At 48.2% G+C, this 26,360-nt stretch overlaps 1 protein-coding gene and 1 long non-coding RNA gene across 3 annotated transcripts in view; one reads left to right on the plus strand and one right to left on the minus strand.

The window, feature by feature from the left end:
• Window positions 1-990: 990 nt before the first annotated feature.
• Window positions 991-8,330, plus strand: LOC111554464. Its single transcript, XR_002735255.2, has 2 exons — window positions 991-1,228; window positions 6,172-8,330. It is a non-coding gene; the product is annotated as an uncharacterized LOC111554464 (long non-coding RNA).
• Window positions 8,331-10,737: 2,407 nt separating this feature from the next.
• Window positions 10,738-26,360, minus strand: part of ADGRF3 (adhesion G protein-coupled receptor F3) — a 43,129-nt gene continuing 27,506 nt past the window's right edge. Inside the window, exons 2-13 of one of the 2 annotated variants that reach the window (XM_031934150.1) lie at window positions 20,109-20,175; window positions 19,525-19,668; window positions 18,888-19,061; window positions 18,133-18,351; window positions 17,049-17,258; window positions 16,395-16,538; window positions 16,012-16,208; window positions 15,578-15,757; window positions 13,322-14,704; window positions 12,828-12,869; window positions 12,676-12,738; window positions 10,738-11,898 (exon numbers count right to left, since the gene is read on the minus strand). In XM_031934150.1, coding sequence (XP_031790010.1) covers window positions 11,839-11,898; window positions 12,676-12,738; window positions 12,828-12,869; window positions 13,322-14,704; window positions 15,578-15,757; window positions 16,012-16,208; window positions 16,395-16,538; window positions 17,049-17,258; window positions 18,133-18,351; window positions 18,888-19,061; window positions 19,525-19,668; window positions 20,109-20,175 — 2,883 coding nt within the window. In that variant the 3' untranslated portion in view covers window positions 10,738-11,838. The remainder of the gene's footprint in view (window positions 11,899-12,675; window positions 12,739-12,827; window positions 12,870-13,321; window positions 14,705-15,577; window positions 15,758-16,011; window positions 16,209-16,394; window positions 16,539-17,048; window positions 17,259-18,132; window positions 18,352-18,887; window positions 19,062-19,524; window positions 19,669-20,108; window positions 20,176-26,360) is intronic. The other variant, XM_023230012.2, reaches the window with a different exon arrangement.

Below are 26,360 nucleotides of genomic sequence, written 5' to 3' on the forward strand. Positions count from 1 at the left end.
CTGTGGCTAGTGAGCCTTATCTCTCCCTTTCCCAGGCATTGTGAAGACTGTTTCTCTAGCTGTGCAGCTGCAGGGTCACTAGACAGATCATCTCAAGTCATAAAACACATTGTTCCTTAAAAAGTAAAAAATGATATAATGCATGCCTCAATTAACTCTCTTTGTTTCTCGCTTCTATAGTATGCTTCCCCGTGCACAGATCTCCCCTCACCCCACAAAACGCTTGAAAGGTAGCTTAACTCTTTGTTCAAGGCTCAGTCCTTTAAATGTTAATCCAACTGGGTCGGTGCACCTAAATAATGAAATAATTCCTCCTCAACCCCTGGGTCTCTCTGATTCTTTAATTATCCTGCTGCATTTCTGGTGGCCCATACGGGGACCGGAGACAACAGATTTACTGTCTCCTTTGCCTGCAGGACAGAGCCCCGGGGCCAGGGGGAGACCGGGCATCCAAGGTGCACCATGGGAGTGCTTCACCTGGATGGAGACCAGCTCTCCCTGTGACCTGGTGCCCTGCCCAGCAGCACAACGGAACCGAAGATGGGGCTGCAGGATGATACCAGCACTTCAGGAAACGCGGTAAGAAGAAAAGGCCCAAGTCAGGAAAGCTGGTCCCATAGGGACAAAGGGGAGCTTGATCACCTCTCGGGCACTGACCACTAATCCCACCTAGAGTGGCTGGGGGTGGCAGGAATGGTCTGCCAATTTGGATGAAACTCGTGTCCCCACTATTAAGGTGGAAAGGAGAAAATAGGCCGATAGAGCGGCAAGTGCAGCAAGAAGAGCTTGCTGGGCCGGGCACGATGGCTCAAGCCTGTAATCCCAGCACTTTGGGAGGCCGAGACGGGTGGATCACGAGGTCAGGAGATCGAGACCATCCTGGCTAACACGGTGAAACCCCGTCTCTACTAAAAATACAAAAACTAGCCGGGCGAGGTGGCGGGCGCCTGTAGTCCCAGCTACTCGGGAGGCTGAGGCAGGAGAATGGCGTAAACCCGGGAGGCGGAGCTTGCAGTGAGCTGAGATCCGGCCACTGCACTCCAGTCCGGGTCACAGAGCGAGACTCCGCCTCAAAAAAAAAAAAGAAGAGCTTGCTGGCAGGGTGGCAAGAGTGACTTGCCACCCCAAATGGGAGCGTGTGGGTGCATGTGAACTGGGAACGTGTAGGTGCGTGTGAACCTACCTGCGACATGAAAGAGACTCGTTTCGTCCAATGAGGAGTTCTGGGGTAGGAGTGGTGTGTGTATGTGTGTGAATGTGGGAGCCTAACTAGGCTCACCCGGGACATGGGAGATACCCTTTTTGTCCGATGAGGAGTCCTGGGGCAGGAGAGGTGTGTGAAAGTGTGTAAAAGAGACGGTCTTGGGAGAGGCCAGCACAGGGAGTGACAGGGGCAGGCACAGCTCCCTTAACACGGGCTGTGTGCTCCGAGGCAAGCACAGGGGAAACCAGACCCAGGACGTTGTATACGGCTGATAAGACCAGCTTCACGGCTGCGGCAGGCTGTGAGAGGGGAAGGCACGTTCCTGGCTAAGCAGGGTCCAAAATTCCCGTAATAGGACCCAGTCTGGTGGACCCGAGAGTAAAAGTGAGAGTGAAAGTGCGCCACAAGGGAGGAAATGGGAGGAAAAGCATCAAAACCAACTCCTTTGGAGTGCATGATAAAAAAAAATTTTTTTTTAAAGGATTTAGAGGTGATTATGGGATGAAACTGGATGCTCAAAAGTTAAGGACATACTGTGAATTAGAATCACCCTCTTTTAGTGTTGGATGGCTGGCCGACCGCACTATAGATAAATTGGCCGTGTGTTTTATGGTGGTGACTAGGGTTGGAGGACAGCCAGGGTATTCAGACCTAGTCTTTATATTGATTCATGGCTAAATGAATGCAGCCCTGCCTAGCAGTTTATTGTAGAACGCTCGCAGCTCACGCTGAGAGAAACCGGCTGCGCTGGCAGCTACAGAGTTAAAGGGAAAGTCACAGAGCCTTGTAACTCCAAAAGTAAAAAGTGAAAAGGAAAAGCCAAAAGTGAAAGTAAAAATCAGCTGTGCCAGCAACTATAGAGACAAAAGAAAAGTCTCAGGAAAGAGAAAACTGGTTTTGCAAGAACCACAGGAGGGAATAAAGACCCCTCCTCCCTACATTCCAATCTATGCCCCACTTTACCAAGGCTAACTGCCCCTAAAGAGTTAAGTTCAAAGAAATACAGGCTCCTGGTCTCACCGGAGAAGAAAAACTCAGAGCTCTGGGAAGTTAAAGTGAAAGGCTGGAAAAGTCAGGCAGGCCGTCTCACGTCTCAGGTCTGACCGTGCCCAAGTTATGCTTACGCCTCTTAAGAGAACAAAAAGACCCCCACTAGGACCCAGATGATGCAGTGCAGCTTCAACCTCTACAAAAGTGCCGAGAAGCATTTCTGCCAAAAGCTAAAGGATGGTAAAAGAAAAAGGCAACCAATATAAAAAAAATCTCAGAGGTGCTCCAGGGTGCAGATAAAAGCACCAACCAGTTTTAAAAAAAACTTTGTGAGGCATTTTGGATGTACACTCTGTTTAACCCTAAGGCTGCTGAAAATCAGCGCATAGTGGATACAGCATTTGTCAGACAGACCCAAGGAGCTATCAGGCATAAATTGCAGAAGTTAGAAGCTCCGTAGGCGTGAATGCTACTCAGCTTATTAAGGTGGCTACCAAGGTGTGCATTAACTGAGATCAAGAGGCAAAAAAGAAAGCTGATCGGAGGCTTAAGAAAGGCTAATTTACTAGCAGCAGCCCTTACAGGAAGAGAAGCTGGCTTTGCAGGGAGGCATGGATGCGGGCATGAACACAGTCGTGGAAAAGGCTAATCTGGACAGGAGTTTGAAAGCTGGCAGAGGCTAGAGAGAGATTAATGTGCACAGTGCAAAAGGAAAGGTCACTAGAAGGATAAATGTCAAAAGAATAAGGAAAATGGTCAATGGTCTAACACCTGAGTGCAGCGTTCGGTTGCTAGTTGTGGTGCTTCAAAGGCAGATCCTGATCTGAGCAGCTTAGTGGTGGCTGAGAATTTAGAGAACTGAGACAGACCGGGCTTCATCATTTTAGGCCCTGGAGAGCCTATAGTCTCTATGGAAGTAGGCCGCCAATTAATGGATTTTTTGGTTGATACTGGTGCTGATTTCTCTGTGGTAACTCACCAATTCGTCACCCCACAAAGAACTGTGCTACTATTGTAGGGGCTACTGGGACCAAAGAAAAGAGGTTGTTTTGCAAATCCAGGAGATGTGTTATTGGGGGACAAAAAGTGCAGTATGAGTTTCTATATATGCCAAATTGTCCAGTGCCCTTGTTGAAAAGAGACTTACTCCAGAAACTGCAGGCACAAATTTCCTTTACACGTAAAGAGAATATGATATTATACTTTAGAAAGTCTAAGGCAATGATTTTGACTCTGACTGTCTAAAGAACTGAGAAATGGCGGTTCTATAAACCATGTGCCGGAAGGCTACTGGAGCCAGACCTACACAATATGTGGGGAATGCTTTTCAAGGTACCAGGTGTATGGGCTGAGGACAAGCCCCCTGGACTTGCTGCAAACAGACCCCCAGTGATAATAGAGCTTAACCCTTATGTTCCCCGGTACGAGTCTGTCAATACCCACTACCCAGAGAGGCAACTGATGGCATAACAAAACATTTAAATCGGCTCTATGAACATAGGATTATAGTGAAATGCAAGTCCTCCTGGAATACTCCTCAGCTGCCTGTGCACAAGCCAAATGGTGAATACCGGCCAGTTTACAAGGTGTCCAAGGACAAGGCAAAAGTCTGTTTTCAGGAGGTTGGAGATCTAAGATTCATGGTATCTCAAGGCCAGTGCAGGCTTGGAAGTGCACGCAAGGAGGCTGCATGTTCATTGCCCATCCCAGTTTCAAGGCAGCAGGTCAGGGAATTTCTAGGTGTGGCGGGATTCTACCGAATCTGGATTCCAAACTTCTCCCTTATAGCAAGGCCCTTACATGAGGCTACCAAAGGAAAAGAAAGAGAGCCCCTCCTATGGGAAAAGGAACAGAAAAAGGCCTTCAAAGATATGAAGGAGGCTCTCATCCAAGCCCCGGCACTAAGGTTGCCAGATATAAAAAAGCCCTTCTTTTTGTATGTGGATACATGAAAGGGAATGGCAGTTGGAGTCTTAACTCAGTTGTTGGGCTCTTGGCATCGGCCGGTAACAGGTAACATACTTATCCAAAAGACTGGACTTGGTGGCCTTAGGTTGGCCCCACTGCCTCAGGGCGTTGGCAGCTACTGCAATCCTTATAAAAGATGCAAACAAGCTAGCCTAGGTCAGAAGTTAATAGTTCGGGTGCCCCATGCTGTAGTCACCTTAACGGAGCAAAGAGGACATCATTGGCTGTCGAACTCTAGAATGCTAAACTATCAAGGGCTTCTGTGTAAAAACCCCCAGATAACACTGGAGACTGTAAATACCTTGAACCCAGCTACCCTGCTGCCTGTGGAGGAACCTGACTGGAAGGACGGTAGGTTGCCTCACTGCTGGCAGGACCTTCCCCACTGTTGCATAGATTTGGTGGACGAAGTGTTCTCGAGCTGGGAAGATCTCAGAGATACCCCCTTGGAGAGCCCAGATGTTAAATACTTCACTGATGGTAGCAGTTTCATAACAGATGGGGTGCGATATGCGGGGTATGCGGTAGTGATCCAACACTCGGTAGTCGAGGCTCAAGCCTTACCTTCTGGGACTTCTGCTTAGAGGGCTGAATTAATAGCATTAACTAGATCACTGTTATTGTCCAAGGGGAAGAAAGTAAACATATATACTGATTCAAGGCGTTGCTTTTGCAACCCTGCATGCCCATGGGGCAATATACAAAGAGAGATGACTTTTGACTACTAAAGGAAAAAAAAAAATTAAAAAAGAGAGAGGAAATTTTGCAATTATTAGAAGCCATATAGGTTCCAGAGAAGGTGGCTGTCATTCATTGCAAAGGACACCAAATCAAAAAAAGCTATGAGGCACAGGGCAACAGAAAGGCAGTCCGAGAGGCTCAGTGGGCAGCAATGACAAGGCTTTACCTGAAGAAAGAACTCTAGCAATGCCTGTCCTTATAGAGCCCCCTTTACCAGAGGTACCCAATTACTCTTCAAGTGAAAAAGCTTGGTTTGGTCAGGAAACAAAAAAAAAATATTGAAGGTGGATGGTGGCTGTTCTCTGACAGGAGGCTAGCCATCCCAGAGACCGTAGCCCCAAGGTTTGTGAAGCAGATCCATCAAGGAACACACATTGGAAGGACGGCCCTAGAGACTTTGATAGGTTGGCATCTCTATGTGCCACAGCTCTCCGCCATCACCCGTGCTGTTTGTGAACAATGTTTATCCTGTGCCCAGAATAATCCAAAACAAGGACCTACTCGACCTCTAGGAATTCAGGAAGTAGGAGCTGTGCCTTGTGAGAACCTGCTTATAGACTTTACCTAGTTACCTCAAGCAGGAGGTTACCGGTATATGCTAGTGTGTGTTTGCACCTACTCGGGGTGGGTTGAGGCCTTCCCCACCAGAACTGAAAAGGCACGAGGGATGACAAAGTTGCTACTGAAAGACATCATACCAAGGTTTGGGTCGCCTCTAACCCTAGGATCAGACAATGGTCCTGCATTTGTGGCAGAAGTTGTACAACTCCTAACTCAACTTTTAAAGATCAAATGGAAACTGCACAGAGCCTACTGACCACAGAGTTCAGGGAAGGTGGAATGCATGAACCAGACACTCAAACAGCTACTGAAGAAATTGTGTAAAAAAACTCATCAAAGGTAGGATCAGGTCTTGCCCATGGTCCTCCTCCGAGTTAGGTGCACCTCCACCAAACAAACTGGGTAGTCGCCCTATGAGATTTTTTTCAGTCGGCCACCCCATCCCCCATCATAAGACAGATTAAAGGTAATCTCTGTAAACTAGAAGAACGAACTTTAAGAAGGCAAATGCAGACTGTAAGTATGGCCATGTAAAAATGCATGGCTAGGTATAGAAAAATGCCTATAAGTCTAATAGACCCAATACACTCTTTCAAACCTAAGGATTTTGTTTAAGCTACAAGAATGGAATCCAACCAATCTAGGACCTATATAGCATAGGCCTCATATTGTAATCATGTCTACTTCCACTGCTGTTAAACTTGCAGGTTTCACACCTTGGATTCACTATAGCCAGCTGAAACCAGCGGCAGCAGTGACTCCGACGATAACCAGTTGGATTAACCAACAAGACCCAGATCGCCCCACCCGAATAGTCCTACGGGGAAACCCAACCACCTGTAAGAAGGACAACTGCCCTGCTCTGACCACACTGGAGGATGGTCAGTCTATGCACGGCTGAAGCTTGAGGATCCTGCAAGCTCTACTCTGGTCACCTCCTGGAAGCTGACTAGTCTACGCACAGCAGAAGCTAAGAGGACCATCTCCGGATAAGTAAATGTGGATACAGTTTATAAACCTAGTTATAATTCTGTCAAAACTGATTGTTCTGTTACGTTATCATTGCAAATGCTGCAAATGTCTGTGTCCAGAGGAAGGTTTGCCATGCCCATGCCCAGTATAAGCACACTTCTATCACATATACTGATGTTGTTACCATTTCTGCCTATACTAGAAGGGGATAAATCTCTAGAAGGATGTCCACACTGTATACATACTACCTGGGTAAGGAATACCATAGTTAAAACTCTACTGTACCATACGTACTATAAATGTACAGGAACCAAGTTAGAAACCTACACATACAACCAGAAATAGTCTGCAAAGGTTTAACACAGGAGAGGCTTAGCAGGGGCAGCCCTAAACATCTGTATGGAGAACCACAAATCAGATATCCAGACTGTAACATTCAGTGGTCTACGCTAGCACACCCCCAACACTTATATTCAGGAAGGACTGCTCTGCTAAGTAGTATGTCAATCAAACCAAATTGCAAGACAAGAATATGCAATCCGTTAAATTTTACTATCTTAAAGCCAGAGCTACCTTTTTGGTCTACAGGACAGACAGCACTCTTACAAGTTGATAGACAAGGAGTAGGCCTTGGAGTTCCACTACTAATTGTCAAAAAGACTGGAAGGACTCAATTGTGGGGATGTGTCCAACCCCACAATTCCGGGTCTGTAAGTCATTCTGTAAGCATTTTGATCAGTCAGTGCCTGAGCTTTCCCATCAACCAAAACCTTACTTGCTCAACTAGCTAAAAACGTAGCTGGCAGCTTAGAAATTTCCTCATGCTATGTATGTGGAGAAACTAATATAGGGGACCAGTGGCCATGAGAGGCAAAAAAATGAATGCCACAAGATAACTTCACTTCGCCTATCCCTGCCAGTGAACCAACAGCCTCAGCCAGTGTTTGGTTGTTAAAACCTCCATAATTAAAAAGTACTGTATTGCCTGACCAAAAAAAAAAAAAGAAGGCTTGCACAGAGGCAGTAGGAGAAACAACCTGCCTAGGGCAACAGTATTAGGATGAGACTAAAAACAAAATTCTATGCAGAAATGCCCAAAACGACTCCTGCTTACCAGATCCAAACCCTTTATCTTGGTTCTCTACTCTAAGCCACTCTTGGCATCAGCTAGAGGCTCCAGATGCTTAGAAAGCACCCCCTTGCCTATATTGGATCTGTGGAGGACAGCCATATCAGCTAAATAGACAGGGGCATGTGTGTTAGGAACAATCAAGCCATCCTTCTTTCTAATTCCTCTAAAGCAAGGGGAACTTTTAGGGTATCCAGTTTATAATGAAAATTTAAAAAGAACTAAAAAAAGCATAATTGCAAAAATGACACAAATGTCACAAAAAATGTAGACATAAAAGACTGGAAAGATAATAATGGCTGAGCTGTCGTAGAAATCACAGCTAAAATGCTCAAGTTAGCCCATGTTCCAGTTCAGACTTGCTCCAGATAATCCCCCGATTCCTTGTTTAGAGGATGGTTCTCAACCTTTAAAAGATTCAAAACCCTCACTGGTGGGTTTTTGTTTTTTCTTGGAATCTGCCTCATCCTTCCTTGCCTTTCACCCCTGTAATTAGGAGTATTCATCAACTATAGAGGCAGTAGTAACCTGACACACTGCCACACAGTTGATGGCATTAACCAAATATCAGTGGCTGCCAGTAGAAGAAACAGCTCAGCTCCGCAAAGAGGTGGCAAATAGTGGTGCTTTCTATTAACACCTTTGTTATAAAAAGTACCAAAGTGGGGAAATGCTACAGAAATTAAAAGAAATTAAAGAATGTGTAAGCAAAAACTCAGTTATATGTTAAAAAAAAAAAAAAAAAAAAAAAAAAAAAAAACCAATTCTCCCTGAAGAAGAGAAAGAGCTGGAGTCCCTTAAAATTAACTGCCTGTTCTTCTGTGACTAGTGAGCCTTATCTCTCCCTTTTCCCGGCATTGTGAGAATCTGTTTCTCTAGCTGTGCAGCTCCAAGGTCACTAAACAGGTAATCTCAAGTCATAAAACATGTTGTTCCTTAAAAAGTAAAAAATAATATAATGCATGTCTCAATTAAGTAACTCTCTTTGCTTCTCGCTTCTGTAATATGCTTCCCCCTGCACAGATCCCCCCTCGCCCCACAAAATGCTTAAAAGGTAGCTTAACTCTTCGCTCGAGGCTCAGTGCTTTAAATGTTAATCCGACTAGGTCTGTGCACCTAAATAATGAAATAATTCCTCTTCAACCCCTCGGTCTCTCTGATTCTTTAATTATCCCACTGCAATATCTAAATATTTTTCCCTATCTGTAGATGTAGCTATACATCATCATTTTTAATGACCACATGGTGTTCCTTTGTATGGCTATGTCCTAGTTTATTTTTCTAGGTGCCTCTTTTTAGAGGACATAAACACACTGGAATGCACACTGTTTGTGCACATTATCTATTCACTCATCCACTTATCTTTCTCTCGCTCTTTCTTTTTCTTTTGGAGACAGGGTGTCACTCTGTTGCCTAGGCTGGAGTGCAGTGGTGTGATCACTGCAGCCTCAACCTCCTTGGCTCAGGCAATCCTCCCACCTCAGCCTCCTGAGTACCTGGAACCACAGGCATGTGCCACCACACCTGGCTAATTTTTAATTTTTTTTTTTTCTAGAGATAGGGTCCTCCCTATGTTGACCAGGCTCGTCTTGAACTCCTGGGCTCAAGTGATCCTTCTACCTCAGAATCCCAAAGTGCTGGGGTTACAGGCGTGAGCCACTGTGCCTAGCCCACTTATTTTTTTAAACCCTCTTTTTAGAAATGGAATTGCTGCTGAGTGTCAGTTTTCTTACCTTTGTCTCTAAAGTCTTCTTTTACAGTCCTGTCTTGTTTTGTTTTGTTTTGTGGTTAGAGCCAAGTAGACAAGAACTTGATGTCATTCCATCTGGCAATTCTGTGGTGTGGCTTTTTTTGGGTTTTTTTTTTTTGGGAAGGAGTCTCTCTCTGTTGCCCAGGCTGGAGTAGAGTGGCGCCATCTTGGCTCCCTGCGACCTCCATCTCCCTGGTTCAAGCAATTCTCTTGCCTCAGCCTTCCGAGTGGCTGGGACTACAGAAACGTGCCACCACACCTGGTGAATTTTTGTATTTTTAGTGGAGACAGGGTTTCACCATGTTGGCCAGGCTGGTCTTGAACTCCTGATCTCATGTGATCTGCCCACCTGGGCCTCCCAAAGTGCTAGGATTACAGGCGTGAGCCACAGTGCCCGGTGTAATTCTGTGTGTTTTTACCAGCAGAGCATGCATTGAGTATGTGCAAACATTTGCGAAGGAAAATTAGAGCACATATATCTACAGAAGCGCACTCAGAAAGGGGACCCTGTTGCTTCTGAAGTGAAAGAGTATTATTTGGATTTGTAACCAAAAGATACTTTTGTAATTTATCAAATAAAAACTGTAACTATCAATGAAGTGAAAGTGAAATGAAGTGGAGTTGAGAGGTGTCTATACTACAAGGCAGAGCCTGCCCTGTCTTAGTCACCATCTGCCTCCTACAGGGCTGGAGTGAGTGTGAGGCTTAGAAACACCATGATGGCCCTGCTGCATTGGTGGCTCCTCTTTGAAAGTATAATGAATCCACTTATAGAAACATTTGGGCCGGGCGCGGTGGCTCAAGCCTGTAATCCCAGTACTTTGGGAGGCCGAGATGGGCGGATCACGAGGTCAGGAGATCTAGACTATCCTGGCTAACATGGTGAAACCCCGTCTCTACTAAAAAAAAAATACAAAAAACTAGCCGGGCAAGGTGGCGGGCGCCTGTAGTCCCAGCCACTCAGGAGGCTGAGGCAGGAGAATGGCGTGAACCCGGGAAGCGGAGCTTGCAGTGAGCCCAGATCGTGCCACTGCCCTCCAGCCTGGGCGACAGAGCGAGACTCTGTCTCAAAAAAAAAAAAAAAAAAAGAAACATTTGGGCTAATTTATACACAATTAAAATATTCACACTAATCATTAAGTGAAAGCATTGTGTTTGTAAGAAAAGTGTTTTCAACAGCACGTGATAGCATATCCATTTCTGTTTTAACAGAAAATGCCCCCATCCCATTTTATAAAAAATATCCATGAATTGCATAATTAACAAAGACCGATTCATCACTTTTTTCATGTATCTAGTTTAAAAATTTCTCAGAATCCTGTATCTTCCTCTTGTGAATTCCCTAAGTTAATTCAGCCAGATAGGTATCTTGGTCTCTTCAAAAAGATTTTGTTAAATCTATCTTCTCTATATCTAGTATTAATTTTTAAATATAAATTAAACATTATTAATTGATATAAATTTATATTAAACTTTAAATTTTTACAACCTATTCTTAAAATGTGCTCATATCAATCAATACCTCTTTCTATACATGGATACGGTTATGAAACTTACATTTTATATATATTTTTTTAAAGGTTAAAGAAAGAGGGACCAATTAACTTCATCTTTTCCTAAACTTGAGAAGAGACAAACCAAGTTCTGCCCTTCATCTCCAATGTTTGGAAGATCAGAGGTTCCTGTCAATTAAGTCATCCTTTCTTCATAACTATTGCAAAAGAAATCATCAGAAATCGCTGAATAGGTCAATTAAAACCATTTTTATCAAACATATTCATTCACAACATGTATTGTTGTAGTTAAAAACTGGTTGAGAAAGTTTACTTGTAATTATTACGCACTTTGATATCTGTTGATTATTTCTGGAGCAAAGGCAGTCTTATTCATTAGGTGCCTTTAGCTAATTTTTCCTGCTATTGTTGCTGGATACTTTAGAAATGAGAAGGGATGTGAGCTGTAAGATAAATGAGTGTGCTAAGGGAAATACAAGCCTGACTTTCTCAAGGGCTGAGTTCCGGGAGGCAGGAAGAGTTCAGAGCATTGGGCCAGGGCTCATCTGGTGGGTTCAAGCACACAGCCTCAACTCCCTTGCAGGAACATGGGTCCGTGTGTGGTTCACTCTGAAGCATCTGTCTTCCTGTGAAAGAGCTCGAGAATGGTGAGTGGATACCGAGCCCAACTTCTGCAGGCTGCCCTCCCCTCTGGATACCAAGGCCACCCATGGCAATCCCTTCAAGGCATGACTCTCATGATAATAAAAAGTGTGATAATGTGAAAAGGAATTTTCAGAGAAACTGAGTCAAGGACTGGTGGTGGTGAAACTTCTTGCTTTCTTGGAAAGCAAGAGAAGGTGCTATGCCTTCTGCTCTCTGACATTTCCACCGTCTCCCACCCATCTAGCAATGGCTACCCTAGAAAAACCTGAAAGAGGAGGCTTCTCTCCAGGACTTTGCCAGGAGGCCCTTTGCCACACCATCCTCAATCCACCCTGCTTACACTGCCCCTGAGAAAGTCTAGTTCTCACCTGGCAGTGTCACTTCCTCCTTTGCTGTGTTCCAAGATGTAGCCTTCATTTGTGGACTAGGAAGGGGTGGAAAGGCCCAGTTGCAGAGCAATTATTATTATTGTCAACTCTCCCTTGAAGAGGTTGTATCCGTTTTACTTGCTCACATGCACTCCTGCCTGGGCTGCAGGAATCCTAGAAATTTTGCTCTCCACTATAGTAACTCCTATGAGTAGTGATCCCACACTTTTCCTTCAAATGCTAACTGGAGGCAGATTTTTAGATGGAGAAACCAGAGACAAGAGAATCAGCAGGAGTCCAGGTGATAATCAGGAACCTGGGACCCTGATCCTGACTGCTCTGACCAGGCTGCTCATTTCACTGGTGGGGAGCTGGAACCTGAAACCTGCTCATTCTAAAAAACAACCCGGCCGGGCGCGGTGGCTCAAGCCTGTAATCTCAGCACTTTGGGAGGCCGAGACGGGCGGATCACGAGGTCAGGAGATCAAGACCATCCTGGCTAACATGGCGAAACCCCGTCTCTACTAAAAATACAAAAAAAACTAGCCGGGCGACGTGGCGGGCACCTGTAGTCCCAGCTACTCGGGAGGCTGAGGCAGGAGAATGGCGTGAACCCGGGAGGCGGAGCTTGCAGTGAGCCGAGATCCGGCCACTGCACTCCAGCCTGGGCAGCAGAGCGAGACTCCGTCTCAAAAAAACAAAAACAAAAACAAAAACAAAAAAACCCGTCTTCTCTCAACTTCTGGCTGTGTCCATGTCCTCTGAGGAAGGCCATGGAATGCCTCTGACATGCTCTCAGAGGGAGAGCTGAGGGTCTGAAGCCAGCAACTCACCAGGGAGATGGTGGAGTTGGGGGCTTGGGCACGGCAGAAGCGTTTGCGCAAAGCTTCTTGTACCTGCGGGAGAGGTAAATGCTCCACTTATGCCAGCCACAGCCCCGGCCTGTGGGCTGCAAGTGAGGCGGGGGTTAGGTGGGCAGACTCACCTTCTTGTCCATGAGGCAACCAAACAATAGGATGAAGACACCCTGAGAAGAGGGACATGGGGATAAGCTGGTCAAGGAGGAAGGGATCTACCCGAATCAACGTGCTTCTTCTGTCCTGTGTAATTCACATGCAAAGGCTTCTCGTCTCAATTTTTGTTACCACCATTCGGTGCATAGGATCTATTTCAGATGCTTTTCTTATTGTTATCGTTATACAAGGGATAGTAAAGGATTGGGTACTGACAATTTCCTGAGTTCTCCAACAAAATCAGCTATTATTTTACCGATAAGAAAACCAAAGCTCAGAGAGGTTATATAATTTGTCCAAAGTTATCCAGCTACTCAGTGGAGGAACTGGGATCCACACCTAAGCCTTCCAAAATTCCTGAACCTATGTTTCTTCTGCTCCACCTTGGTACCTCCTAGAGAAGAGATCGGCAGTGACTTAGACCATCTAAAAGAGCAAAAAGCACAGCCACCCCCCTATCACCTACCTGGAAGGTGTTGAGAATGGTGAAGATGTAATGAGGGACCGTGGAGACTTCCTCTAACAGAGTGGCCAGGCCCAGCACCCAGGTGAGGCCAAAGATGGGTGTGAGAATGAGCAGGGCTTTGATCACCCCCAGCAGAGCTTGGCGCTTCTCCGCTGGGGGTCCCTCTGACAGTGAAGGTCTCAGCAACTTCAGCATGGCCATGGCTAGTACCAGCCCATTCACGCCTACAATAGCCAGCACTGGCCCCACAAAGGTGTATAACGCCCCTCCCTTCCCATCCAACCAGCATTCCCCCTCCCTCAGGTATTGCCCTTGAGGTAGGTAGAGCCCCAGGGTGACACCCGCCAATGCCAGTGGGCACAGGTAGCCCAGGAGCACCATCAGGGGGAGAACTCGGTGCTTTGGCAGCTGGTGAAAGACAAAGAGCAGCTGGTGGGCCAACACCAGGGCCTGCGCCAGCATCCAGAAAAAGGTGGCCAGGTAGAGGAAATGACAGACGAAGGTGGCAGCCAGGCAGAGCGGGCTTTGGGGCCCTGGAGGGAGGAAGGGGGCACCTAGGAAGCAAGTGTCTGCAGCCAGCAAGCAGAGCACCATGTTGAGCAGGGCAGCGTGGCGGAAATAGGAGACCTTGTTCCGCACCACAACTCTCCAGACCAGTCTGTACACACCCAGGCACACAAGCAGCGCCAGTATGGAAGCTCCCAAGCCCACTTGAGTAAGCAGCGCCAGAGCGGGTTCTTCCGGAACAGTGTGTGGGGACATGAGGACAGAGAAGGCAGTGAGGTGCTGGCAGAGGCACTGAGCAGTGGGGCTGGCACTGGCCGCCTGTGCCTGGCATCCTTCTTTGGACCAACCCCCCCTGCCCTGGAAGAGACTGTGATCCCAGAAGACACAATGAGGGGAACCATCTGTGTTCCCAAAGTCCATGATGACCTCGCCCTGGCTGAAGGCCTGGTCGCCTGCCATGATGGAAATGACAAGGACCAGGCCAGGAGTGGCATAGAGGGAATCCCCCAGCCCTTGTCCATAGTTTGAAGGCAGAAGGTGGTCCAGTTTTCGCAACACCAGGCTAGTAATACTTATTTCAGTTCCATTATGGACCAGTGGGGCCAGTGAGTGCCTGGGAATCTGAGCCTGCAGTGGGGGCCGAGTAGGGAAGGAGATGCTGTAGTTAGCAGGAAACGTGGGTCCAAACAGCTGGCTCTGCAGCAGCACATTGGGCAAGCTGAAGGTGAAGGGGTGGTCCTGTGGGCACAGGCTGCATGCCAGGGTCTCCACAGCCAGCAGGAGAGTCGAGCCTGCCCAGGGCTTCCGGGCTTGGGCCAGGGTCCACAGAGACGTGGTGTCCACATCTAGGACCTTGTCTGTGGCAATCAGGAGATTCTGCAGCACCCAACAGAAAGATGAGCCCCATCTGCTGGCGCCCACAGGACTGAGCTGGGGGCAGTGAGAACTACAGGCCCCACACCTTCCCTTCCCAGTCCAGGGTGTGACCCAAGGTTGGAGAGAAAAGGGAGAGGAAGACAGGCCTATGAAGGGAGACTTCCTAGACGGGAAGAACGGGGAGCTGTTGGGCCAACCACCTTGGGGCATCTTTAAGGATATGTCCCCTGACCTGCACCCAGCCCCTCTGCTGAAAACCCTTCTTCCCCCTCCATCCCTTGGGGCCACCCAGGTTCTCAGAAGGGACTTCTCCCATTCTTTGGCACCTCCAGGTCTGCAAAGCTAGGAATGGTGACCAGCAGTGATAGAGGGCACTGTGTCCTGGAGGTGACGGCCACACGTATGTCTGTGCATTCTCATATGCTATGCATTCCCAGGCATGAACGGTGTGTAATGTCATTGCCCTTTGTTAACACTTTTGGCTGCAGCTCATGGGTCACCAATGGATGCCCATACTGAGAGCCGATTTAGGTGAGCCCGGCAAAGCCAAGCACACTTTAGCGTCTTCACGGAAACTTCCTGTCTGTGTCATAGCCACACGCCTGCTTGTGCACACGCGCCTCAGGCCTCATGTCTCCACACCCTTTCCTGCCTCCAGCCCCCATGTGCTCCCAGCGCCAGGCCTTCTCCATTCTGCAGCCTCAGAGGCTGGTGTCTGAGAGGAGAAATGGACCAGGAGCAGGCCCCCAGACTCTGGAAAGGTCTGCTGCCCGACAGCCCATGGTGATGTCAGAGGGACAGAAGTGCCCACAGATGGGGAGTCTTCACCCCCTGACTGCCCAGCTGGCAACCACTGTGGCTCAGAGATCTCACCTTCAGGGCGCTGCGGTCAAGCTGTATTCTGGCCTTTGCCACCACCTTGGCCAGGTATTTCATGGTGCTCAGCAGGGTCAGTAAGTCGGAGGGTGAACTTGCCTCTGCCGCCTGCCCTGGCAGCTGTGCCAGGATCTGTGGCACCTCCTCAGCAGGACTGCCCTGGCCTGCCTGCAGCAGCTGAGACAGACAAGACAGCAGGAAGCGGGACACATAGTGGAATGATGGTTTGGGAAGAGCATTCCAGCCCCATGGAGATTGCTGGCCCCCTTGAGCCCTCCCACACCTACTTCCTGGCTCTGCTAGGGCTCCAGTTCAGAGAAGCTGAACAGCTTGTGGGTTGGGCCTCAGGGAAAAGGGTCTGCAAGCTGGGTCCTAGAGAGGCTGGGGTGGGCTGTGGAGGGGGCATGTGGGCAGCAGGGTGGAAGCTTCACCTTGGCTCTAATGAACAAGGCCAGGAGCCTCGCATCTATGCAGCTGCTGTGGACAGGCCCCCAGACTCCGTCAGCTGCACAAAACCTCCTCACTATGCCCCTCTTGCTCTCAGGACATGGGGCCTGTGCCATGTGGCCAGCCTTGGTGACATTCCAGGTAAGCACCAAGGTGTCCTCAGGGCAGGTGATGTCCCCATCTGAAAAATGACAAGCAGGGGGTACTCAGCAATCACAGCCTCACCCGAGCCTCTTCCTGGGCAGAAGCCTGTGCAGGCCCCGAAGCCTGGTCCTGTTGCCCAGGGCAGGGACGCGCTATGCAAGGGAGCCCATGCTCCCAAGGCAAGCAGCTGAGACCGGCCCACTAGACCCCAAGCCCTACGTACCCTGGATGATGGTGATGGAGATGGGGATCCTGAGTGGAGCCAGGCCAGGGCTCTGCAGGTCACAAGTGTACATGGTGTCAGTCATTGGGCAGCGCTGAACAGCCAACACAAAGCACTGAGAGCCTGACTCGTTGAAGGAGGAGGCTGAGGGCAAAACAAAAGAAGAGAACTGTCATTGGGCCAGGGACAGGCCTGGAACCCAGCAGGCTCTGACATACTGTTTCAGTCTTTCTAGCAATTCAGAAACAGAGGAAGCAGTGGGGAAGAGCCAAATGATGTGTGGGCTCCACTTGGGCAGAGGAAGAGAGCTTGGATTTTGCTGGAGGGGTCTGTGGGGTCTCTAACAAGATCTAGAACTCAGTTTCCACCATTTCCACATTTGTAAAATGGGGACTATCATCAAACGAATTCCATAGAGAGTTAAATGAGATTGTGTAGATGACAGCATTTTGCAAAAGTTTCCTCTACACATGCAGTTATATTATGGCAATAGATGTGGCAAGGCTCTGATGGGGTAGAAAACTGTGGGCTTTGGACCCCACTCTCTGGTTGAACTGTGGCCTCTGTTTCTCATGAGTTAACGACTCAGTTGCCTGGAGGAGACTAGCTGCCCCCTGGTCCCTCTGATCCCTGACTGCTGGCCCCTTCTCATACCTTTGCTGCCCTCTCCAGGGCTCCAGGTCGCTGTGTAGGCCAGGTTTGTGCTGGGGATGCAGCAGCTCAGCTGGAAGCCAGGGGAGGTGGCACAGGAGATGGACAGCTGGTCTGGAAGTTGAGCCACATCTGTCGCCTTCAAGGGCACCCTCACCACCTCGTGCAGGCTCCACTTGAAGCCCTGGGCCTCAAAGCAGCTCATGTACTCACCTGCAGACATGTGTCTGCTGTGCTATGTGGCTCCTCTGGGCCCTGCTGCACCACAGAATCTCTGCTACTTTCCAAGCCACGGCCTTGCTCCTGTCCTCTGCCTGCCACCCAGTGCTTAACCCCAGCAAGCAAGGTCCCAGGATGGCCCCTTTGGTGGGCATTCCCTGTCCCCAAGAAGGATTTCTAGGAGGTAGAAGAGCTCTCTTTTTTATCAGCCCATGCCAATGAATTTCATGCTCTCCCTAGAGCAGATGCCCTTCCTGCACCACCCCTGCCATTTTAGCATCTTGAAAAACATGGATCTGTTCTCAGCAGACATTGAGACTACATTCTCCACATTGTAGTATTTTTGTTAACAGAAACATTTTTATGAAAAGTAACTACATTTTCCAAAACGTAATTAGACAAGTGACTTTGTTTTACATGTTTGCAAATCTCGCCCATGTCTGTGTTCTGCCATCTGCTTTTGCATTCAATCTTATGATGGCCCTGTAACCTCTGCAAAGGCCACTGTCTACACCTGAGGGAGTGGGAGTGAAAGGGGCAAATGACATCTTAGCATATTAGGACAATAGTTGTGACTTTGTAAACCCTGAAAAAGGTCTCAGAAGTCCCAGGCCACAGTGAAAAGAGCTGGCCATTTTTAGAATTTTCCACATTGCAATTTTTCACACCAAGGGACCTCTTAGCCTTTGTTTCCCCAGAATGGGTAAGTGGAAAGATGAAAAGGGTGAGAAAGAAGTGGGAAGAAAAGAAGGAAGGAGAAGGGACGGAGGCGTGGGAAGAAGAGGTGAAGGAAAGCAGCGAAGGAAGAGGAGGGAGAAGGGAAGTAAGAGGAAGGAGAAAGGAGGCAAGGAGAGGACAGGTTGGCTACCTGCCCAGTGATGTGACATGTTGGAGACACTGAGGGCAGCCTGGCCGTGGCTGGAAGTCACAGACACCTGTGTCCCTGGCTGCAGGAGGATGGGACTGGGGCTCCCTGGGTGCCTCAGGAACCAGCTCAGGTCGGTGGCCTCCTGGCTCAGCAGCAGAGTCAGGCTCAGTGTGTCACCAGGCATCTGCAGCTGGGAGTTCAGGCTGAGGGTCCCGGGGACTGCAGGGAGGCAGGTGACAGGGGACCCTGGAGGAGGGACTCATGGCCCTCAGATGCAGCTGAGCAATCGCTCCCCACTGACTCTGGAGCCCATTCCTCCACACTCCCTCCCTAGCTTTTTAAATTTTTCTTTTTGTCCCTGGATGGGCATCTGAATGTGGCTGCTGCAATCCAGCCTGGAAGACCCTATCTGTTATCGGAAACCAAAGAGAGAACCTTTTTGGTCTATGCCTCTCCCTCCTCCAGGTATCTTGGGGCTGCTGGAACTGCTTCCTGCCTCCTAGGGTAAAAAGCAGGGTCACTCCAGCACATTCTCTCCTTGTCCTTATGTCTCTGGGGCCCCCCTCATTAGTCTCCCTACTCAGGTTCCAAGCTCAGGGCCTGTGATCTGCTGTGATGGCTGGCTTTTTCTCCCACCCAGAGAGGCAGCTGTGCTTGGACCAGCTGGCCAAACTACAGGTTCAGAGAGGAAAAAAACACTGAGAGCATTCATTTCACTTAAGGTCATTGGTTTCCAAGTTCCCAACCTTCCTCACCAGGTGGCAGCAACTGGCAGTACCCGGGTTCAGGATGGCTGAAGACAAGGCAGCCACAAGGCTGGTGGTTGTGGGGGCTTTGACAAGGAGGGTAATGGAGGCAGATGCTGGTGTTCCACTGGTAGCCAGAAAGGCAAGCACAATAGAAATTCTCCTCGTGGTTGACATTACACTCTGTGACAGAGAGAAGGGAAGAGGGGGTGGGCAGGCTGTCTGAGGAAGCTAGGTGGGCAAGGTGAACACCTGCCTGATGCCTGAGAGGCTTTAGGGCTGGGTATCTGGACCAATCTCCAAGCTACAGGTGCCTCAGTCAGGCACATGCATCAGGACTGCCTCCTCAGTCAGGGCTCGAAGCAGCGGATGCCTCAGGGGCCAGGGAACAGGTGACGGTGGAGGTCTGTGCCCACATTGTCTGTCCCTTGGGCTATCAGTCAAAGTTAGAAGATGGGGGATGGGGCAGGCAGGGAAGGGCCTGTCTGGTAGGGAGGTGAGGAAGGAGTTGGGCCACGAGAGAGAACCAGGCAGCCCTTCCTCCAGGAAATATAGAGGGGCTCACAGCGTCTCAGGCAAGCTGGCTGCAGGAGGCCCGGGAGCCCCTGTTCATTCACTCTCAGCCCCCTTCCCATGCAAGTGGTACCTGTTGTGAGTCTGAGGCCAGTGAGAAGAGGCCTTGGGGAAGAGGAAGCTGAGGCAGCAGGGAGAGTCAGGGTCCTGGAGACTTCATGGGGCCAGGTCTTATCTGAAAAGTCCAGATGTACATAGACGGAGACCAGCGCTGATTCTACAGGAGCAGAGGGGACAGCTGGAGAGGACAGGCAGTGAGGCCACAAGCCGGTCCCCTCTGGAGTCTCTCATCTAGCTGGCCAGTCCCAGGAATGCAGAGCCGACCCCCTCCCACAGCCTGTCCAGGTGCATAGAGACAGGGCTCAGGAAGGGAACAAGTCCTCCCCTAGACACGGTGCCTTCAGATACATGGCTTCACGTCATCCGTCCAGCAACACCTATTTTATGGATGAGGCTCCAAAGACAAATGAGTTCATCTCCAGGCCTCACTGCTAGAGAACTGGTCAACGACCTGTCCGACTGTGATCAGAACCAGTCCTCTCTCTCCACCACCACTCCCTCGCTGCGCCTGCCCTCTCCTTTCCGGGTCCTGGGTTTCCACCTCATTCCCGGCTCCCATCTCCTTTCCCTCCCTCCTCCTCCTGTCCATCCACTCACCCCCTGCTCCATTCTCTTGGTCCAGGAGCTGCCCAGATCCAGATTCCCCTCCAGCCTGACTCTGTCCCTGGAATAAAACACAGAGGAGAGACCTCAAGTCCCTTCCACAGGCACCCCAGGGGCCAGCCTGACTAGTCTCAGTCAGCACAACTCAGTCTCAACCAGCTCTTCTTTTTGCCAGGAATCAAGGGTACACATCAGGAAGGGAAAGCAGGCTTCTCTTAGTGGGTGCCAAGGATGCAACCCCAGGAACCCTGCTATCCCACCCAAGACCAGGAACCAGGAACACCCTGGGAAGTCAACATGCTTTGTTTAATTCCTTCCTGCATTTACCTGTCCCTGGGCCTCTAGGCTAATTGAAATGGCTGGGTCTGGAGCTCCAGCAGTGGAGCTGGACAGAGTTGGCTGGGGCCCAGGCGCTTGGGGAGTTTATTCCTTCTGTAGGATTTGACAGCAGGGTGAGCAGAAGGCAGCCTCTTTCCTTTGTCTTTGGTTCCTGTACATTATTTCCTCACCAACTCCACCTCTGTCAGGGTGACGGTGGAGGTCTGGACCCACATTGTCTGTCCCTTGGGCCATCGGCCAAAGCTAGAGGATAGGGGGATGGGGCAGGCAGGGAAGGGTCTGTCTGGTAGGGAGGTGAGGAAGGAGCTGGGCCAAGGAGAGAGAACCAGGCAGTCCTTCCTCCAGGAAATATGCAGGGGCTCACAGTGTCACAGACCTGAGCCCTGTCTATATGCACCTGCGTGTGCGTGTGGATATCTATCCAAAACCAGATTTTGATACAGATACGAATATGGATAAGACATGAGTATAAGCTGGTCACAATGGCACGTGCCTTCAGTCCCAGCTACTTGGGAGGCTGAGGTGGGAGGATCACTTGAGCCCAGGAGTTCAAGTCCAGCCTTAGCAACATGGTGAGAGCATGTCTTAAAAAAAGGTATAGATATAGGTAGATTTAGATACAGATACAGATACATATTTACATAAAGACAGATTTAGATTTAGCAATACAGATAGATTTAGGCTTAGTGGTATATAGATGCAGACATAGGCATAGATATAGCTGTCCGTGAGGAGAACACAGATGGAAAAGCACCCTCTAGACTCTGATGTCTTTCCTCAGATTCTCTCCCATCCTCTAAGCCGATAGTTCCCAAATCTGCAAAGTTTTTCTTTTTCTTTTTAAATGGCCAGCTTGACTGGACGAGCCTTTATCCAAAGTACAGCAGGTATCATAGGAGTTTACAGGGACTCAAATAAGGAAACAAGAGCTATCCCCCACACCCAGGAAAATAAAATTGAGTTCTCAGAGATCTCATAACAAAGCATCCACTTTACTTATACATTACTTCCTCTCCCCTCAGCCCTTTCCCCACTACCTATCCTTTCATTCCATGCCTAGTCTCTCCCAACCAGAGGTCCCCATTGTCGCCTCTGCAGACCTTCCCTGGGTCTCACCCCGGTTTCACTTACAGGTTGGGATGCCTGGGCAACTGGTGACCCCAGCAGGGGAAGAGTTGTGGCCAGGAGCAGCAGCGGGGCAGCCAAACAGACCATGGCTCAGTGAAGCAGTCCCTACAAGCCCATGATGCAAATTTCTGCAAGGAAGAGCTGGCAGGGCAGTATGCAGATGGGATGGGAGGGAAGAGGGGAGAGAGCCAGGGCTGAATTTACAGAGGAAGCACTACAGCCTGTGACTCTGAGTCAAATGGGAATCCAGGTCACTGTGGGGGCCACCTGGAGCCCACATGCCCCCAGTGAGAATGGTGCCGAGGCTCCTCTTGGGCTCTGGACTCAAAGCTCAGAATCTTAGGGTTTTGAAGTCACAACCAGCAACATGTCAATAAGCCAGGTTCAGTCATGTTCCCAAGGACCTGGGAAATCTGGATTGTTCTGAACTCCTCAAAAGCTGGATCATTGATCAAAGAGTCAAGGTTAGAAATGAAAAATAAAGAAAAGATAAAAATATGAGAGCTGATTTTTACCCTAAAATAACTTCCAGATAGACTAGAATCCTCCTTCCCTCCCTTCCTTCCTTGTCTGTCCCTTGGGCCATCTGCCAAAGCTAGAAGATAGGGGGATGGGGCAGGCAGGGAAGGACTGGTCCGACTGTGATCAGAGCAGGGGGTGAGTAGATGGACAGGAGGAGGTGGGAGGGGGAGGAGATGGGAGCCGGGAATGAGGTAGAAACCCAGGACCCGGAGAGGAGAGGGCAGGCGCAGTGAGGGAGTGGTGGCAGAGAGGACTGGCTCTGATCACAGTCGGACAGGTCCGTGACCAGTCCGTCTGTCCCTCCCTTCCTTCCTTCCTTCCCTCCCTTCCTTCCTTCCCTCCCTTCTTTCTTTCTTTCTTTTCTCTCTCTCCCTCCCTCCATCCATCTCTCTCTCTCTCCCTTCTTTCTTTCCCTCCCTCCTTTCTTTTTCTTTTCTTTTCTTTCTTTCTTTCTTCCTTTCTTTCTTTCTTTCTTTCTTTCTTTCTTTCTTTCTTTCTTTCTTTCTTTCTTTCTTTCTTTCTTTCTTTCTTTCTTTTTCTCTTTCTTCCTTCCTTCCTTCTCTCTCTTTCCTTTCTCTCTCTTTCTTTTTCTTTCTTTTCTTGCTCTTTCCTTCCTTCCTCTCTCTCTGTCCTTCTTTCTCTCTCTTGCTCACTCTCACTCTCGCTCTTTTTCTTTCTTTTATAAACAAGGCCTTCTTCTGTTGCCCGGGCTAGAGTGCAGTAGTATGATCAAAGCTCACGATCATAGCTCACCATAGCCTCAAACTCTTGGGCTCAAGCTATCCTCCCACCTTAACCTCCCAAGTAGCTGAGATTACATGTGTGCACCACTGCACTGGCCTAGAGTCTTAAATGTAAAAAAGAATCTGAGAAAATACTAGAAAACATTATCAAGTTATTTCATAAAATAATTTTAAACAGAGGAAGGTTTTTTAAACAATACATAAAACTGAGAAGTCAAAAAGGAAATAAATGTGACTGTCTAAAAACTTTTAAGTTTGGCCTAAAAAGAATAATTTTCTCAACAAAGGAACTTTCTTCTAGTTTTCATATCCATAAGATAGAAATAGGCAAAAGATAGGAACAGATAATTCACTGAAGAAGGAATAGAAATAGTTTGATAATGGCCGGGCACAGTGGCTCACACCTATAATCCCAGCCCTTTGGGAGGCCGAGGTGAGTGGATCACCTGAGGTCAGGAGTTCGAGACCAGCCTGCCCAACATGGTGAAACCCTGTTTCAACTAAAAATGCAAAATTAGCCAGGCTTGGTGGCGCATGCCTGTAATTGCTGCTACTTAGGAGGCTGAAGCAGGAGAATTGCTTGAACCTGTGAGACGGAGGTTGCAGTGAGCTGAAATTGCACCATTGCACTCCAACCTGGGCAACAAGAGCGAAACTCCATCTCAAAAAAATAAAAATAAAAAAGAAGTAGTTTGATAAACATATACAAACCTCCAACTTCACGCATCAGAAATACAAATCAAACAAGATATTATTTCTCACCTGCTAATTATCAAAAGAGAAAATATTAATTATATTAAGTATAGTTGTACATGTGTGTAAAAACATGTACATAAGAATATTTAAGGCAGAATTGTTTGTGACAGCAAATGAGTTGATTAAACAACCAAAATGTCTATTAAAAAGGAAGAGCTTATATAAATCTTGGGATTTCCAAATAATACATTACTAAAGTTGTGTGGGAAAAGTGAAGTAGCTGTATTTTGGAGTGATCTCCAATATAGTTAGTGAAGTTTAAATATATGTTATGTGTATTATGCTCCCATGTATGTAAACAAAATGAATCTATTTAAGATGCTTGTACTTGTATATCCCTAGAATATTTCTGGAAGAATACATCAGAAATCTGGCAATAGTTGTTGCTTCTGGGGAAACGGATTAAGGGTCTGGATGGGTCTGTGTGCTGTTTCATATATAGTTTTTCTAATCATAAGCTTTTTTTTTTAATAAAAAAAGTTGATTTAAACACACACACACAAAGTACGAAGTACCTATGGTAGAAATATAGCCCCATTGCATTTCCACCTCCACCTCCACCTCCAATCCCCCCTTGCCAGTTTTGCTGCTAATGGAAGAGCAGACACACAGAGCAAATACATGCATGGGAGCAATCACTTTTGTAAATAGCTGATTTCAGAAAACATGAAAATGGTGGAGAATCTGGTTTGAGAACCAGAGAGAGAAGTGAGAGAGAAAACACAGGTGCTGGAAGTAGGATGCTGTTAGCATGCTGGGTGCTGTCTGTTGCAGCTATAGGCAGTCTCAGATGGGCCAAGGGGATGTGGGACATCAACAGCATCTGCTGCAGTTCCCAAATGGAGTCTGTCAAGGCATGAAGTGGTCCTGGACCATGCTCAACAGGGTCTGTTGAGGACCAGGAACTACACAAGTGAGAGGTGGACTGAGACCCAGAAGAGTGGCTGCTTCAGTGCCGAGGGGAGACTGAGCCATGGCAGCCCCCAGTTAGGAGAGACAAGGACGGCCTCCAGTGGAGGGAAAGCTGTTCATCCATCAGCATGAACACTGAAGGAACAAGTAACTCCGGGGACATGAGAAAGCTAACAGAGGCCGGGTGTGGTGGCTCACACCTGTAATCCCAGCACTTTGGGAGGCCAAGGCAAGCGGATCACCTGAGGTCAGGAGTTCAGGACCAGCCTGGCCAATATGGTGAAAACCTGTCTCTACTAAAAATACAAAAAAATTAGCCAGGGGTGGTGGTGGGCACCTGTAATCCCAGCTACTTGGGAGACTGAGGCATGAGAATTGCTTGAACCCAGGAGGTGGAGGTTGCAGTGAGCTGAGATGGCACCACTGCACTCCAGCCTGGGCAACAGAGTGAGACACCATCTCTCTCTCTCTATATATATATATATAATATAAATATATATAAATATAAAAATATAAATTTTTTATATTTATATAAATATTTATATATATTTATATATATATAAATCTTAGTCTTATGGACTGATCAGTTTCATGGGGAGTCAGGAAGCACCCACAGGCTGAATCAGGTCTTAGGCAGAGTGGAGTTCAGACCAACAGGGACTTATTGCTACCACCTACGTACTCCCAAGTCCAAAGTGAACCACAAGGTGATTGTCCTTTGTCCCTCCAATATACATACTGATTTTTGGAAACTAATCAGTTTTTTACTGCTGGCAGCTTTTCTGAGCTCCTAGGTTGCTTCCTGGACACCTCGAAACATGGACTGTGAAGGCTGCTGGTAAGCAGTGCTCCCTTATTTCATTTTTATTTTTTAAAGACAGGGTCCCATTATGTTGTTCAGGCTGGCCTCAAAGTCCTGGACCAAAGTGATTCTCCCACCTCAGCCTGCCCAAGTAGTTGGGATTACAGGCGTGAGCCACCACTGGACGTGGCCTCCATTTTTTTTTTTTTTTTTTTTTTTTTGAGACAGAGTCTCACTCTGTTGCCCAGGGTGGAGTACAGTGGTATAATCTTGGCTCACTACAACCTCCACCTCCCAGGTTTAAGTGATTCTCCTGCCTCAGTCTCCCAAGTAGCTGGGATTACAGGTGCCCATCACCACACCGGGATAATTTTATATTTTTAGTAGAGATGGAGTTTCACCATGTTGGCTAGACGGGTCTCAAACTCCTGGCCTCAAGAGATCCACCTGCCTCGGCCTCCCAAAGTGCTAGGATTCAGGCATGAGTCACCGCGCCCAGCCTCCATTACTTCTTATAGAAAGTAACTGCTGGGGCCAGGTGTGGTGACTCATGCCTGTAATCCTGGCACTTTGGGAGGCTGAGGCAGGTGGATTACTTAAGGTCCAGGAGCTCAAGGCCAGCCTGGGCAACATGACAAAACCTCAGTATGGCAAAACTTCATCGCTACAAAAAATTAGCTGGGTGTGGTGGCACATGCTTGTAGTCCCAGCTACATGGGAGGCTGAGGTGGGACGATCACCTGAGCCCAGAAGGTCAAAGCCACAGTGAGCTGTGATTGTGCCACTGCGCTCCAGCCTGGGCAACAGAGCAAGACCCTGTCTCAAAAAAAAAAAAAAAAAAGAAAGAGAAAGTAACTGCTGGGGTTGCTGCATACTAGTTACCTCTATGAACCAGACATTGAATCTTGGTGTATTTTTTTTAACTTTTAGGTTCTGGGGTACAAGTGCAGGTTTGTTACATAGGTAAACTTGAGTCATGGGGGTTTGTTGTACAGATTATTTCACCACCCAGGTATTAAGCCTAGTACCCATTTAGTTATTTTC

This window comes from Piliocolobus tephrosceles, chromosome 15 (assembly GCF_002776525.5).
Source record: "Piliocolobus tephrosceles isolate RC106 chromosome 15, ASM277652v3, whole genome shotgun sequence".
In the NCBI taxonomy this organism is placed as follows: domain Eukaryota; kingdom Metazoa; phylum Chordata; class Mammalia; order Primates; family Cercopithecidae; genus Piliocolobus; species Piliocolobus tephrosceles.